The following is a 14,150-nucleotide window of genomic DNA, read 5'->3' on the forward strand; positions in this document are numbered from 1 at the left end:
ACAAGCAAAAAGAAAGTGTTGTAAATAAAATTTCATGGGGAATTGTCCAAAATCCTTGATTCACCGTGATTCACATTGCCTTCCAAAATCTCTAACTCCACTCTAAGATTCGATTTCTCCTTCCTAATCTCATTAAGCGTCAAATTAGGCCGTGTATCATTTGTCAACCAAAGCCTAGAACTTTAACACAACTTCTCCTCATCTCTAACCTAGCTTTCCATCCGATCACATTTTCTCATTCTGATTCTCGCATCAGTTTTATTTCAAAAGATAAATCATTTTTTTTTTTACCAAAAAACGTTATAAATCGTACTCTACTGACAAGTAAGTAGTGTTCAAACAATAGCTGAAGGAGTGGATCCGCTACTAGAAATTTGTAGGATCATAGCTTGGGTTTTCCCAAGTGGGTTAATCTATAAATGTGATCCGAACAAAACGCTCAAAGTAAAATACCATGTGTGTTTATTCATAGAGAAAAAAAAAAAAATTGATAAGAAATAGGGTATCAGCGAGGACAGTTTACAGTGTTCTCAGTTTATGTTATCTTAAATCATGAACGTATCTGCATAAATATATGTTAACTCAATACATGTCAGAAACGATGATGTCCAACTTGATCATGCACTCGTTCACATTGCCCCACTAAAACTTAATCCAATTTTATCATATAATTTAAGTTTTTGTTGTTGCAAGTTTATATATAATTTTATAAAAAGTCAAAAATGTAAATCAAACTCATGAAGTTATATTATTTTTTATTTTATTTTGAAATTGAAGTTATATTAATTTACAATATAACTTGTTGACACTATTGCTAAGTTTATTAAATTATTATTTTAAATTTTTAAAATGAAGCATTTACATAAGGCCGGCTCAACATTACTAATTTACTATGGTCTCTAGGATTTTTTTTTTGAGCCCTAATTATTATTTTTAATTGTTTTTGTTATGAAAACTATTTTTTTGTGTAATTTGACAACAAATAATTGTTAAAAAAACAAAAAAATACAGATAAATTCTTCTAAATTCTTTTGAACATTTTTCAATATCATATATAAAATTTTTTAAAATATTTTTGAATATTAAAATAGTATGAAACTTCGATATACACGCTTATAATGAATAGTCCAATTGTCATTTTAAGAATTAGACACTTTAATATGTGACTGTAAAAACTCTTTAAATATGTATATTATTGGTTAGATTTAATTACATGAGTTTGATATATATATATATATATATTTGCAAATTGAAAATAAATTTAAAGAAAATTGTTATTTAGAATTTTAATTTCTTACGAGAAAAATCCTATAATTTAATTTTAGCGCCTGGCTCACCCCGTCTGGCTAGGAAAAGAAATATAAATACGCATGTGATTATTAGAAGAAATGATGTTAAAAGAGAGAGAAAGATACGAGAGAAAATGGAGAGAAAGTGAGAGAGAGAGAGAGAGATAAAGCAGAGGTTGACTTCGCTTTGCTGAGAAGGCAAAGAGCTCGAAAGAGAGAAGACTAACTCTCATCAGCGACGAATGTCTGATCCGTTGAAGATGGCGGCCGAGACGGAGGAGATTAAACCAGGTTACTATTCTCTCTGTCCCTCTCTCTTTCTCTGCTTTCGATCTATGAATATACTGAAATTTGTTAGAATATCTTGTAAACCAATATCTTTTTATGTATCTCGAATTGATCTAAGAACTTGTTGTGTCTTTTTTTTCCTTTTGGGTCAAAAACTAATCATAAGGTTGTCTAGAGAGATGATTCAAGAACAAGAAATTATCTCCTCTTTACTTTGAAAACGAATTTTATATACTTATTAGTGAAGGAATAACGAAAAATGTGAATTTCTCAGGCTGATGATATATAGAACCAATTTGGTTGACTTTTTTGACTGAATTTGTTTTTTTTTGTTGGGATCAAGTTCCAGCAGCAATGGGAGAAAAGAAGGATGTGGTGTTGTGTAAGAAGATAGTGGAAACTCTGGGAGGAGGTGGTGATCAAAGAGTATTGCTGGTTGGCGAAGCTGGGATCGGGAAGACAAGGATGGCACAAATGGTTGACAAAGAAGCCTCTAAGGATGTTCTTTGCTACCAGACTCTCTGGTTGCATCTCAACAGGAAGTTTAAAGTCAACGACAACTATATCAAGGAGAAGAAGTTTGAAGACGAATGGTCTCTTTATGAGAACATAGCTTCACAGCTATCTTTATACTCTGATTTTGAAGAGACTGAAGTCGGTGAAAGAGATGAAGATGAGGAAGAGGAGAAGAAGGTTGAAGATTTGCTCAAGGATTTGAAGCCCAAGATTGAGAAGTATCTCTTGGAAAAGAAGGAAGCCGTCGTGAAAAAATTGGAGGATGACAAGAAGAAGAAGGAGAAGGAAGCCGCAGAGAAACTGGAGGCTGAGAAAAAACTGGTGGATCCGGCTGCGAAAAAAGCAAAAGACCATGGAAACAAGAATCCAACCGATGCCGCAAAGGAGAAAACGACTCAAGTAGTAGCCGGAGGAGAGGATAAAGCTCAGACATCATCTGAAAGAAAGCCGTATCTTCTTTTGATTCTTGACGATGAAGGAATGACCAGTGAGTACGAGGTGATGGTGCATTTAGGCCTTGAGGATTTTCTGAAAGATCACACACCTCGAAAAATCCTTATTACAAGAAGACAAGAAACTGAGGAGGCTACAAAATCTGGTGAGCATGCTGAGGGGGAGGCAAATGATTCGCAATCCGGGGAAAAGAAAGAGGACACAGATGGTGAAGACGAAATTAGATCAGCTGATAAGGAGGAACCTGAGTCTCAAGCCCGGGTCAAAACAGAGGAGAAACATGAAAAAGTTGTACCTCCTACCATAGATGACTTATGGGGGAGCACAAACACTTATGGTGAAATTACGTTCCAGACCACAAATGAGTCACAAGATTTACTTGAATCATTCAACCTAAAGGAGGCAGAGGCTTTATTTACTTCGTCCATGTTTTTCAAGGATATGCCAAATTTTTTCTTTGACCCCGTTCCTGGGACTGATGAGAAACTGTTAAACCACATGCTGAAAAAGAGCAAGAGTTTGCCAGCTGCAATCAACGTGCTCGCCAAGTCCCTAGAGTACACTGTCAAGAGCAAGTCCTATAAGCTTAATAAGGACGAAGAAGAGAGGTTACTAAAAGAAAAGATAGAAATGGTTCTCTCGGCTGAGCGGGGTAATCCATCCGACCAGGAATCTAGTTCTGAGAGCCCTAAGAAAGCAAGTGGAGAAAATCCAATCCTGCTTCTTGCATACAAGCTGTTCAAAACCGATGGTCCATTGAAGGATACAATATTGGATTGTTTTTGGCATAGCTTGGACTTCTTTGAGCATTGTGGCTGTGTTTACTACCGTGACCTGATCACACAATGGATACTTGAAGGCTACTTTGATCCTGTTAGGTCTGTCGAAAAGGCGTACCAGGATGGTCATTCTATCTTCATGGAGCTTATAGACCGCGGAATGCTGAAGATACAAGAAAACAATGTGGTAGTACCAGAGATGGCGATGAGAAATGTAATTGATCCTCGACGTGGTGGGCATTTAGGGAAATCTCGGCTTGGATTTTCTAGAGTCTATGGTGGTAACAAGAGAAAAGGAATAGGGAAAATCACCCAACTTGATGATATGATTAAAACAGTGCAAGCAAAGAAAGGAGACAAGATTACCACGATTCTGGTTAGTGGAGATCGTCTGCGTCGCGTAACTCCTAAAAAGTTCTTCAAGAATCTGAAAGAGCTTGAAGTACTTGGCCTTTTTGAGCCCACAGTAAAACCATTTGTCCCGTCTTTTTCAGATCAGCTCAAACTCCTCCGGGTTCTTATAATCAGGGACTGTGATCTCCTGAAAAGCATTGAAGAGCTTAAGGCTCTTACAAAGCTAAATACTCTTGAAGTTTCTGGTGCTAGCTCCCTGAGCAAAATATCTGAAAAATTCTTTGAGTCATTTCCTGAACTCCGAAGTCTTCACCTCTCTGGGCTTAAGATCGAGTCTTCCCCTCCCAGTATTTCTGGCCTGAAGGAACTTCACTGTCTCATCATCAAAGACTGCCCTTTATTGCAAGATCTGCCAAACATACAAGAACTAGTAAATCTTGAGGTTGTTGATGTTTCTGGTGCTAGTGGGCTTCGAACTTGTTTCGACAACGCAGATGGTGCCAAGAAAAACAAGAGCAAAAACAAAAACTTTTATCTTCTTACAAAACTTCAGCATCTTGACTTCTCGGGGAGCCAAATAGAGCGACTGCCAATATTCCAGGATTCTGCGGTGGCCGCCAAGCTTCACTCCTTGACTCGGCTCTTGTTGCGCAACTGTAGCAAATTGAGAAGGTTGCCTAGTTTGAAGCCCTTGTCAGGACTTCAAATTCTTGATCTTTCTGGCACTACGAGCTTAGTGGAAATGCTTGAAGTGTGCTTCGAGGATAAGCTTGAACTCAAAACTCTTAATCTCTCGGGAACTAATCTTAGCGAGTTGGCTACCACCATCGAGGACCTGTCCAGTCTCAACGAACTCCTCCTACGTGATTGCATCAACCTAGATGCCATCCCAAACATCGAGAAACTAGAAAATCTCGAAGTCATTGATGTTTCCGGCAGTGCCAAGCTGGCAAAGATTGAGGGATCATTTGAGAAAATGTTTTACCTACGTGTAGTGGATCTGTCTGGAACCCAAGTGGAGACACCAGAGTTGCCAGCGGATACCAAAATCCATTGTCTGAAGCGTTTTACTCGGGCAGATGGAAAATGTTTTGAACGTGACACATGGAGAGAAATAAAGGAAGACATTGAACGTGATAGGTCTGAGAATGCCAGCTCCTCTGATGCAGTTGTTATATCTCAAGAAATCACAGAAAAGAAGCCTGTAGAAATAAGAGAGGTTGAATCGAATGCACCTCGCGCCAGTGATTGTACCGAGAAAGTAGATGTCAACAAGGAACGTCTTCTTAAAGTCCCCATAGATAGGGCTCTATATCAGAAGGCACTAACATCACTTGTTGATTCCAAAATTCCACAAGAAGAAGTCTTGGAGATCAATGAAACTAATAAGCTAGATGAGGAAGCACTAGCTAGTGCTGAGTTTGTGTCTTTTGTGGACTGTACTCCTGAAAGGGTCAAATCTATCTTTGAGAAGGCCAAATTGGTGAAGGGTTGCTGGCTAAGGATGTGCTTTGACATAAAAGACCCTTTCGATGGTGTGGATGAGGAGAACTTGAAATCACTGGAGACTTTATCGATTACAAACCTTCTCTCATTGGAGACTATAAGCTTTATTGCTAAGTTAGAGAATCTGAAGAACCTAAGCTTAGATTGCTGCCCGAAAATCAAAACGATTTTCCCGGAGATGCCTGCCAGCCTACCAGTCCTGAATTTAAAGCATTGTGAGAACCTGGAGAAAGTTGTTGTAGGAGTTGAAGTGTCAACTCACACTAATCTGGATTTGAAAGTGGAGAATTGTCCAAAATTCGGGGTAAGTTGCAACTTTCTACTCTACCACCTCTCCTGTGAACATTTGTCATTTAGGACCATTATTGTAGCTATCTTTTACATGTCAAACAGTCTAGCACACTTCAGAACTCATCAGAAGAGGAACACTTCCACATCCAAAATTGTTAAAAATTTAGTTGCATCATATTTTTCTCTGTTTTGCAGGTCGTATGTGCTTGAGTCGTCTTGCAACATATCTTGTCTCTTTTCAGCTTCATCTTAGCATTTTACACTGCGTGTATTTGCAGGACTACGTAATGGTTGACCACAGTGATGTACCTCCACCACATGAATGCTGATCATAAAAGAGGCTGGAGCAAGATCTACTTACACAGTACTAAACATCTGGATCGTTGCCTCTTTAATCATTTTCATACTTTTTTCCTACGTGTGCCTGAAGCTTTGCGTGTTGAATAACGACCGGCATTGAAACATTATCTTGCGGGTTTTATTTTTACTGTTTCATGTTTCTGTTTCTGTTTTAAGATATTTTCTGCTGTAAAATCCCAGGCATAGTGTTCTGTTCTTGTCTGGGTGAATAAGACCATTGTTTTGATTGTTTTTCTTTTCTCAAATATTATTTGAAATTTCTCTGTTTGAAAGATCTTATAAGACAGTTTAAGGCTTTACGATAAATATTTAATTTATACAAGCAGGAATGTGTGTATCTTGTTATTCAGAGTGTAGAGACCATACATAATTTCTAAAGAAGTTACAAAGGCTTTTGCGGTTATCTTCACATATTTGGTGACGACGTCCAGACTCCATTACCATCTGTGGGACAGAATGCGATTTTGGGGCATTTATATTTCTCCAACAGTGTCATTTTTGGAAACAGAGTTTGCAAATCTCTCCACTCAACCTTGAATTCATGCAGATACTTCAAACGCAAGATCTCAACGTCCCATTTATCTTCTGTGATTCGACTCTCATCACCGATTCGGCTAAGTTTTCCTCCTTTGATGGAGAGCTTTTTAAGATTTTTCAGATCTTTGGGATTTAACCAACTCGGAGGTTTTGTTTCAGGGAAACATTCTAGCTCCAACTTCTTCAAATTAGAAGGAAGTGTATAGGTGTCATCTACTACTGGATCTTCTTGCCATCCTATTCCCCATTTCTTGGTTTGGTTTCCCCTTCCCGTTAACCATTTTGCTTTGCTTGACTTTGATTTCCTGGATGGTGATTGTGTTTCATGAATATCTTCCGCCATTGTGTTGTCTCTTTTCGGATGATCAGACACATTCTTACCAAACTTAGTGGTTTTGCGTGACTTCTGAGTCTTTGCTTCTCCTCCCCCATCAAGCTTCTTTAAATCATCTCCGTTCTTTTCTCCATCTACTTTTTCCTGCACTTTGCTAATTTCTCGGTGATCATCTGGCTTGCTCTGGATTATGTCTTTCGATTTTTGCGGTGGATTTTTCTCCTCATCTCCCTCGATAACCTTATCTGATTTTGAGCTCTCTGCTTTTACGTCATTTTCCTTCTTTCCTTCATCTAGATCAGCCGCCTTCCCTTTGTCTACATCTCCTTTTTCCTGCACTTTGCTATTTTCTTTCTGATCATCTCTCTTGCTCTCCATTGTGTCTTTGGATTCTTTTGGTGGACTTTTCTTCACATCTCCACCGGTAACATTGTCTTGTTTTGAGCTCTCTTCTTTTATCTCGTCGTGCTTCTTCCATTCTTCTAGATTAACCTTCTCCTTTTCTCCATCTCCTTTCTCTTCTTGTTTGTCACCTCTTTGGTGATCATCTGGCTTGTTCTCGATCGCGTCTGTGGATTCCCGGGAAGGACTAGCCTTATCAACTCCTTCAACACCATTGTCTGATTTCCAGATACCTCCTTCTACCTCATCATGCTTCTTTCCTTCTTCTGGATCAACTTTCCCTTTGTCTCTATCTCCTTCCTTTTCCACTTTGGTTTGATCATCTGTCATGTTCTGGATCGTGTCTATAGATTCTTGTGGTGGACTTTCCTTTCCATCTCCCTCCACAACTTTGCCTGATTCCGATTTTTTTGCTTCTACCTCATCTCGTTTCTTTCCTTCATCTAAATCAGCATTTTCTTTGTCTCCATCTCCTTTCTTTTCTACTTTGCTTTTATCATCTGGCTTCTTCTCTCCCTCGACAATTTCATCTGATTTCGATTTCTCTGCTTCTACTTCATCTTGCTTCTTTTCTTCTTCTAGGTCAGCCTTCCCTTTATCCCCATCTCCCTCCACATTGCTCTTCCCTTTCTGATCGCCTGGCTTGTTTTGGAACTTCTCTGTTGCCTCTTCGGAAGGACTTGTCTTCTTCTCTTCCTCGACGACCTCGTCAGATTTTAATGATCTCTCTTCTTTTCCCTCATCATGCTTCTTCCCGTCTTCCAGATTAGCTTCTTCATTTATTCCATCTCCTTGATCTCCATCTTCTTGCTTGCCTGTTTCTTCAACATTTCCTTTCTCCTCCTTGCTCGTCTGTCCATAATTCTGCACTTGGTCATCTTCTCGTTCCATCAGGTCTTTGAGTTTCTTGTCCGTTGCAAGACCTCCTTGGTTCTCCTTCTTCTCGTTTGTTGTTTCTCTAGACTCAACTGCTTCATTAGGTTCTTCACAAGCTCCCCACGCAATTTTCAGACTCTCAAGTCCCTGGAGTCCTGTCAACGACTCCATCAGACTTTCCACCTTAAAAGAGTATTTGTTTACTGTTATGCTTAGCTTCCTTAGATTCACCAGATGTTTAACTGCACAATTATTTTCATGATCCGACTCACTAATCACAAATCCTTTCAGAACTTGTAATCTGGAGAGTTTTGCAATCCCCTTAGGCATGCGATCTAGCATATAGCACTCTGATACATCCAAGTAAATCAGTTTCTCAAACAAGCCTATATCACTAGGAAGAACCTCTAGATTGTAGCATGCTTTAAGATCCAAGATCACTAACTCGGGGAGTGCGCAAATTGAGTTCTCGAGCCTTTCTATCCTCGAGATCCCTTGAAAACTTGCAAGCCTCAGATTCTTCAGGGACTTCATATTTTTAAGAAACTCTGTGCTCTCAACTTCAATGTGGCGCTTAGCTGTCTGCTCCCATCTTCCCAAGTAAAGCACTCTAAGTGAATCCATTAATGGAAACCACTTGAATGTGAAGTCTGGGTACCGTTCAGAGGAATTGAAAACCGTCTGCAAGGTTTTTGGTTCCATAACAGATGTTTTTGCGTCTCGTAGCAACGAGGAACCTTTTACTAGGCAGACCTTTTTCTTCGATGATTTCTTCATGATAAGCTTCCCATTCTTGTTATATAGTTCAAATAGATCCATTTCTTTGGCTAAGTATATAACTGCAGAATGCACATGAGGCTCCATCTTATAACTACTTGGTAGCAGTTTCCTCTCATCTTCGACCGGCTCAAGTAATTTTTTGTCTGAGAATGAATCAAGAATTCTCGTTACTAAGTTTTCAGAATCATCACAGCTGATAAAACCTTCTCCGATCCACCAATACATCAACATTGTCCTTTTAACCTCTCTGTTTTCCGGGAACACGGCGAAGGAAAGCAAGCAAAGCTTCTGAGTGAAGTCATCAAGGCCTTGAAATTTCTCAACAACTTCTTCAAAAGCAGAGGAAGTTTTGAATTTTTCAGAGAAGTGGAGGCCCGGCAAGTATATGTCAATCCCGGTCTCACTGATCTCATCATTTTCCTCAGCGGTTTGAGAATCCGTGATGCTTATCTTTCTTGATGATTGTTTGTGGAGCAATGATGGGATCTGGCACTTCAAGGCGGAGACCTTTCTTCTGATTTCCTTGACAACGTGAGAGCGGGATCCGAACGAGTTCTTCTTTTGTAGTATTGCTATTAACTTAGTTGAACGAAGATCACGCTCCAAATTCTTGCTCATATCAGTTTGAAACTGAGTTAAATTCTTAAATGCAGCTATCATCTGACGAATGTCATTCTGCAATTTCCGGATCTCGAGGTCTTCATTCTTTTGATCTTCTTCAATGTTTTGCACGCTTCTTCTGCTTCCACCTTGACTACCTCCACTGTCACTAGCATTGTTGAAAGCCTCCTTCTTCGCCTTACCAATTCTTTTCAAACTTCCTCTGACACGAACCCACCAAGATCTTTTTTCCTCACTTGGTTCGCCTTGTTGTTCCTTGTGGCTAATAACTTTATCGGATACAGGTATCTTCTTCAGGTCGGAGTCTAACTGAGATAAGATGTTGATAATCTTATAGATATCACATTCTTTCGTCGACATGATCAGAATGGTAAAGAGCCTGCAACTCCAAACAAAGGATGGAAACTAATTTGTGTTTGATTCAACGTAGAGTTCTTCTGTTTTAGTACAGAAAAAAAAAAGATAGAGACAATGGAGTTAGTTTGTCTCCAAGTTTTTGAGACCGAAGAGTTAATTTTTCAGCCACATGGGGACTATTTGAAGAACCTTATCAAGGTCTCATTCAAGTATATATCAGAAAAATGGTGATGTATTAACCCGATGAACCGAAGGAAAAGCGAAGACGTTCCTTATGCTCACAACCATTTTGAAAAGACTAGGGTTGCTTACGGTGAACTACGTGGAGGTCTCATTCAAGAATATATCAGAAAATGGTGAACTATTAACCGGAATGAACCGAAGCGAAACAAAGACTTGTACATGTACTAACCATTATGAAAAGACTAAAAAACTGCATATGGTTTATGTAAAGAATCAAGCTTTATGATCCTAAGTTGTGTTCTACATTTTGGATACTTCATAATTATATGCAGGTGAAGAAGTGAAATGTCTCCAACAGTCGATTATATATATATATATGTGCAAACCAAATAAAAAAGAAGAATATGAAAAAAACATCGTACCTTATTAAAGTCTTTTTACCGAAAAGATGTCATTCATATATTTTATCGAACACCTTGTGAGCAATCTTTTGTTTCTGAATAAAAAACTCAAGAGCTCTTCCTTTTTTTATAACATTTTAGATAACTTCCCATAGAAATCGAACAATGGTAGAGGCAAAGCATCCAATACACTGTTCTTTGCTTCTTCATTCGGCGAAGAAATGGAATTATGGAAGAAGAAAGTCTCTGTGGAAGAAAAGAAGAACCAAAGTATCGATATCCATCCATGTTAAACACATGACTCTTAAGCTTACATAGATTCATGGTTATACCAAAAATTAATCCATCTTATCGACTTGGAGCCAGTTTCTGCTAAAGCTTTTTAAGTGTCCCGAAATCTCCAAAAATCCCAACTTTTTTTGAAAACCCTAAGTTATTCCTTGTCAGACAAGGTACGAGCAAAACTTAGACATATTATTATCTTCTCATAAACTTAGAATTGTTGAACTGAATGAGGCAAATTATTAATGCAAATTCTGCTTAATTTCGTTGATGGATCGACAACTTTCTTTAATCTAGACTTCTAGATTCAAATAACAAAATGTGTGAACATTGCTTGAAATAAGAAACAGAGCCAAAAAAATATTACAAATCTTCTTCACACACACACACACAAAATATAAATAAAATAAAAAGATATAACTTTTATTTTTGGGTTATAACTATCCCTCTCCTACAACGAGTTTAGCTCTAGCATCACCTTTATTGATCTGAAACTGATCTCCTAATCCGAAGTGAGCCATCAACAACCAAACAAAGTTAAGAAGCTCACCACCTCTGCTAAGTTGCGCCACATGCTCCGTCGCTTTACAATGACTTGCTGCGTAACATAGCAACTCAACCCACACTTTGCTCAACACTCTCCATTTCCCATCTTCATTACTACTCTCTTTCAAGTTCTGAAGCTCTTTCGCCAACATACTCGCATCGAAAAGAACCGACTTGCTTCGATCTCCCTTCACAAGTATCGGCTCAATATCGTTACTAACCAATAGAACCGTCTCACTCGCTCGTTTCATATCTCTCAAGTCCTTGATTTGCCTTCCTTTGAAAAACCTCTCAGCTTCAGCTTTAGTATCTCTAAACCGTATAGTCCCGATTCCCGCCACTTCCGACATTAGCTTCGGTCGCATTATCAACAAATACATCATGTAGTCCGATATAATCTTGCTGAATTCTCGGTCATCATAACCTTCTCTGCTCAGCTTCTCCATCTTCCCACCTTCTTCTTTTTGAAAACAGAGCTCAGTAGCAATGTGCCAAAGGAGAAGACTTTGATCATAATCAACTTTCTCTATGTAACGCATCAACGTATCAACTTCCATCAATTTCGAATCTCGTAAAGCCCATTCTCCTCTCGCCCAAGACACTTTCTTTGCAACTTCAGGCGTTTCCGCAAACCCCGACTTATCCTTGACCTCATTGAATATAAACTCCCATTGATTCTTCGTCAAAGGCTCTCTCGAAATGAACCTAATCCCGTCTAGATAAGATGTAACACTAAAGATTCGATCAATGTATTTCCAAAGGACTCTGAATACTTCAGGAATACCGGCGAAGAACACGAGATATAACGGGTAAACTGTGCAACGAATCATCGGATTCTTCTTAGACCATTGCCGGAGCACGCTTCTTATTGATCTATTAACATTCTTGATCCATCCAATCATCATTTGGATTCTTCTTATCACTAGATCGAATAGCGAAACCACGTAATCCCACACTAATAGGTTACAGTTTCTCTTCTGGTGGATTCTTGAAACTTTGGCTTTAAGACAAAACCCGATGAAGTTAAATCCGTAGATCGTGCCTGACCATCTACGTGTAAAAAACCCCGTCGAGAGTACCTCGTGGGTTTGGTTTCCGTTGCATGTATGCTTCTTCCAACGGGGTTTCCTAAACTCGAGAAACCAGTTGAATAAAGAGTCGATAGAAGTACTCTTTTCCTCTGGATCATCCTTAAGGTTTCTTAGTACTGCGAATGTCCAATCCGAGAGCAAGAAAATGACCATTGACGCAAGATCAAGCGCGATACCAACTATAAACAAAACGTAAGTAATCACCACATCTGCTCCATGAAAATCTTCGGACTTTAGCGGTCTACGATGGAAGACAAAGAAGGAAGAAAGAAGTGATCCAAAGGAAATTAACCGAAACAGAGTACCGATTCCGGTATGAAGAATTGCGGTTTTGGTATACATCGATTCGTAAAGAAAACCGAGCTCGGTTTCGATAATTCGAAGAGCTTCTCCAGGTTTCAACTCTTTGAAGAAATCTCTACTTTCGTCTCGCTCACGGAAACTGAAAATGAGATCAACAACAAGACCTTTGAAAGTGTTGAAGAATTTGAAACCGTATTGAACGATTTCGAGATCGGTTAAATCTCGGTCCGGTTTAACGAGTGTAGGGGGTCTCTCGTGCTTGTCGGGTTCGTCGGTTAAGAAGATTTCAGTTGGGAGATTTGACATTTTTCTTGAAGCGAATTCTTCCATTAGCTTAGCGTAGTTAGAACCAGCGTCTGCTCGTTGAAGCATTCTGTCTTTGAATTTGTCTAAGCTCGCTGAGTACAATGCTCGTGTCCTCTCCACGTACTTAATCGTTCCTGTGATGAATAAAAGTGTAATTGGTGGCCATAATACGTTTTCTAGCGATTGCACCACCGCATAAACACCTGAAAACGACATAAAAATGTTATGAGAAAACCTTCATAATGAGGCTATTTAAATTTTTTCTAATTAATAAAACGGTAAAATATATTTTGATTATTTTGGATATTGATTTTTCTACATGTAAAAGGGAAATGTTATTGTGTTTTTTCACTAAGTATTGACGCTTAACTAAATATTTTAGGTTAAGTATAGGGAGAACAAGTGATTTTAGCTTCCCGCTTAGTTAAATTTTATCTTATCGTTTTTTCAATGCTATTATATAATAACTAAAATAAAAATCAATTTTTCACAACAGTAACGGAAAGTGAGCTATCCTCTTGTACTATCAATGTGGATATTTGTTCTAGTGACATATATATTCACATGTTATTGATTGGTAACTATTTAGTAAAAGCCTATATTACATTTTACTATTTGTTACTTGATAAGTATATATCTTGTTCTTCTATCTTCATGCAGTGCACATATAATTTAGTTTGTAAGATATATGAATCGTGTTAGCCGTTTCTTACCTGCAAGAGCTTGAGAGACGAGGCCAAACAAATGACGTTGCCATAACGCATTATCCTCAAGAGCCAACGCGGTTATCGTGTCCGGCCCACCAAGATGCAACAACAAGAATGGTGCCCATAGAGCAAGAAGCTTCTTGTTTTTTGGAGGATCGCCAGGTTCTGTTTCTTTTCCTTGGTTCTTAGTGATCTGAGACACCGCATAATTAGCGGTCCAATCCGCTAAAAGATATGCTGTCCATAGAACCGCGGCGAGCAACTTCTTTGATGTGCGTTTCCGCATTGGTGCAAGGAAGATAAGAGACGTTTGGAACAACAGAGACATTATCACAAGTCCTCTGATGTTCCATTTGTCTAATATCTTTTTTATTGCTGGTGGAATCACTTGCATCGTTGTTACTCTTTTGGTGTGGAAAAACTAAGCTCGTTTAAGTATCAAAATTTGCTGTTTCATTTCATGCTCTCTTACTCATAGTACATATATATAGGGGATATAGATTAATAGTTAATTATTTGACCAAAAATTTATAAATGAACCTATTTAATAACACGTGAATTATGTTTTCATATATTCAATTCTTATAT

At 38.6% G+C, this 14,150-nt stretch overlaps 3 protein-coding genes across 5 annotated transcripts; 1 reads left to right on the forward strand and 2 right to left on the reverse strand.

The window, feature by feature from the left end:
* Positions 1-1,340: 1,340 nt before the first annotated feature.
* On the forward strand, positions 1,341-6,180 carry AT5G45510 (Leucine-rich repeat (LRR) family protein). Of its 2 annotated transcripts, none has more exons than NM_001085250.2 (3): positions 1,341-1,580; positions 1,921-5,489; positions 5,672-6,180. In NM_001085250.2, exons 1-3 carry the CDS (start codon positions 1,532-1,534, stop codon positions 5,684-5,686), a joined length of 3,633 nt encoding a protein of 1,210 aa, NP_001078719.1. In that variant the 5' UTR covers positions 1,341-1,531; the 3' UTR covers positions 5,687-6,180. The 2 variants fall into 2 exon arrangements, with proteins under 2 accessions (NP_001078719.1, NP_199364.2); NM_123919.4 differs by having other exon boundaries at positions 5,755-6,180.
* Positions 6,181-6,209: 29 nt separating this feature from the next.
* Positions 6,210-10,417, reverse strand: AT5G45520 (Leucine-rich repeat (LRR) family protein; the record flags this gene model as incomplete). 2 transcript variants are annotated; one of them, NM_001344630.1, is made up of 2 exons in its annotated part: positions 10,349-10,417; positions 6,210-9,823 (listed from the first exon to the last, which is right to left on the reverse strand). In NM_001344630.1, the coding sequence occupies exon 2, from the start codon at positions 9,744-9,746 to the stop codon at positions 6,243-6,245; it is 3,504 nt and encodes a 1,167-aa protein (NP_001318743.1). In that variant the 5' UTR covers positions 9,747-9,823; positions 10,349-10,417. The 2 variants fall into 2 exon arrangements, with proteins under 2 accessions (NP_001318743.1, NP_199365.1); NM_123920.2 differs by lacking the exon at positions 10,349-10,417 and having other exon boundaries at positions 6,243-9,871.
* A 504-nt stretch (positions 10,418-10,921) lies between these two features.
* On the reverse strand, positions 10,922-14,037 carry AT5G45530 (transmembrane protein, putative (DUF594)). Its single transcript, NM_123921.3, has 2 exons — positions 13,569-14,037; positions 10,922-13,058 (listed from the first exon to the last, which is right to left on the reverse strand). Exons 1-2 carry the CDS (start codon positions 13,954-13,956, stop codon positions 11,050-11,052), a joined length of 2,397 nt encoding a protein of 798 aa, NP_199366.1. The 5' UTR covers positions 13,957-14,037; the 3' UTR covers positions 10,922-11,049.
* Positions 14,038-14,150: the final 113 nt, after the last annotated feature.

The sequence above is a fragment of the Arabidopsis thaliana genome, chromosome 5 (genome assembly GCF_000001735.4).
Source record: "Arabidopsis thaliana chromosome 5, partial sequence".
NCBI lineage: Eukaryota > Viridiplantae > Streptophyta > Magnoliopsida > Brassicales > Brassicaceae > Arabidopsis > Arabidopsis thaliana.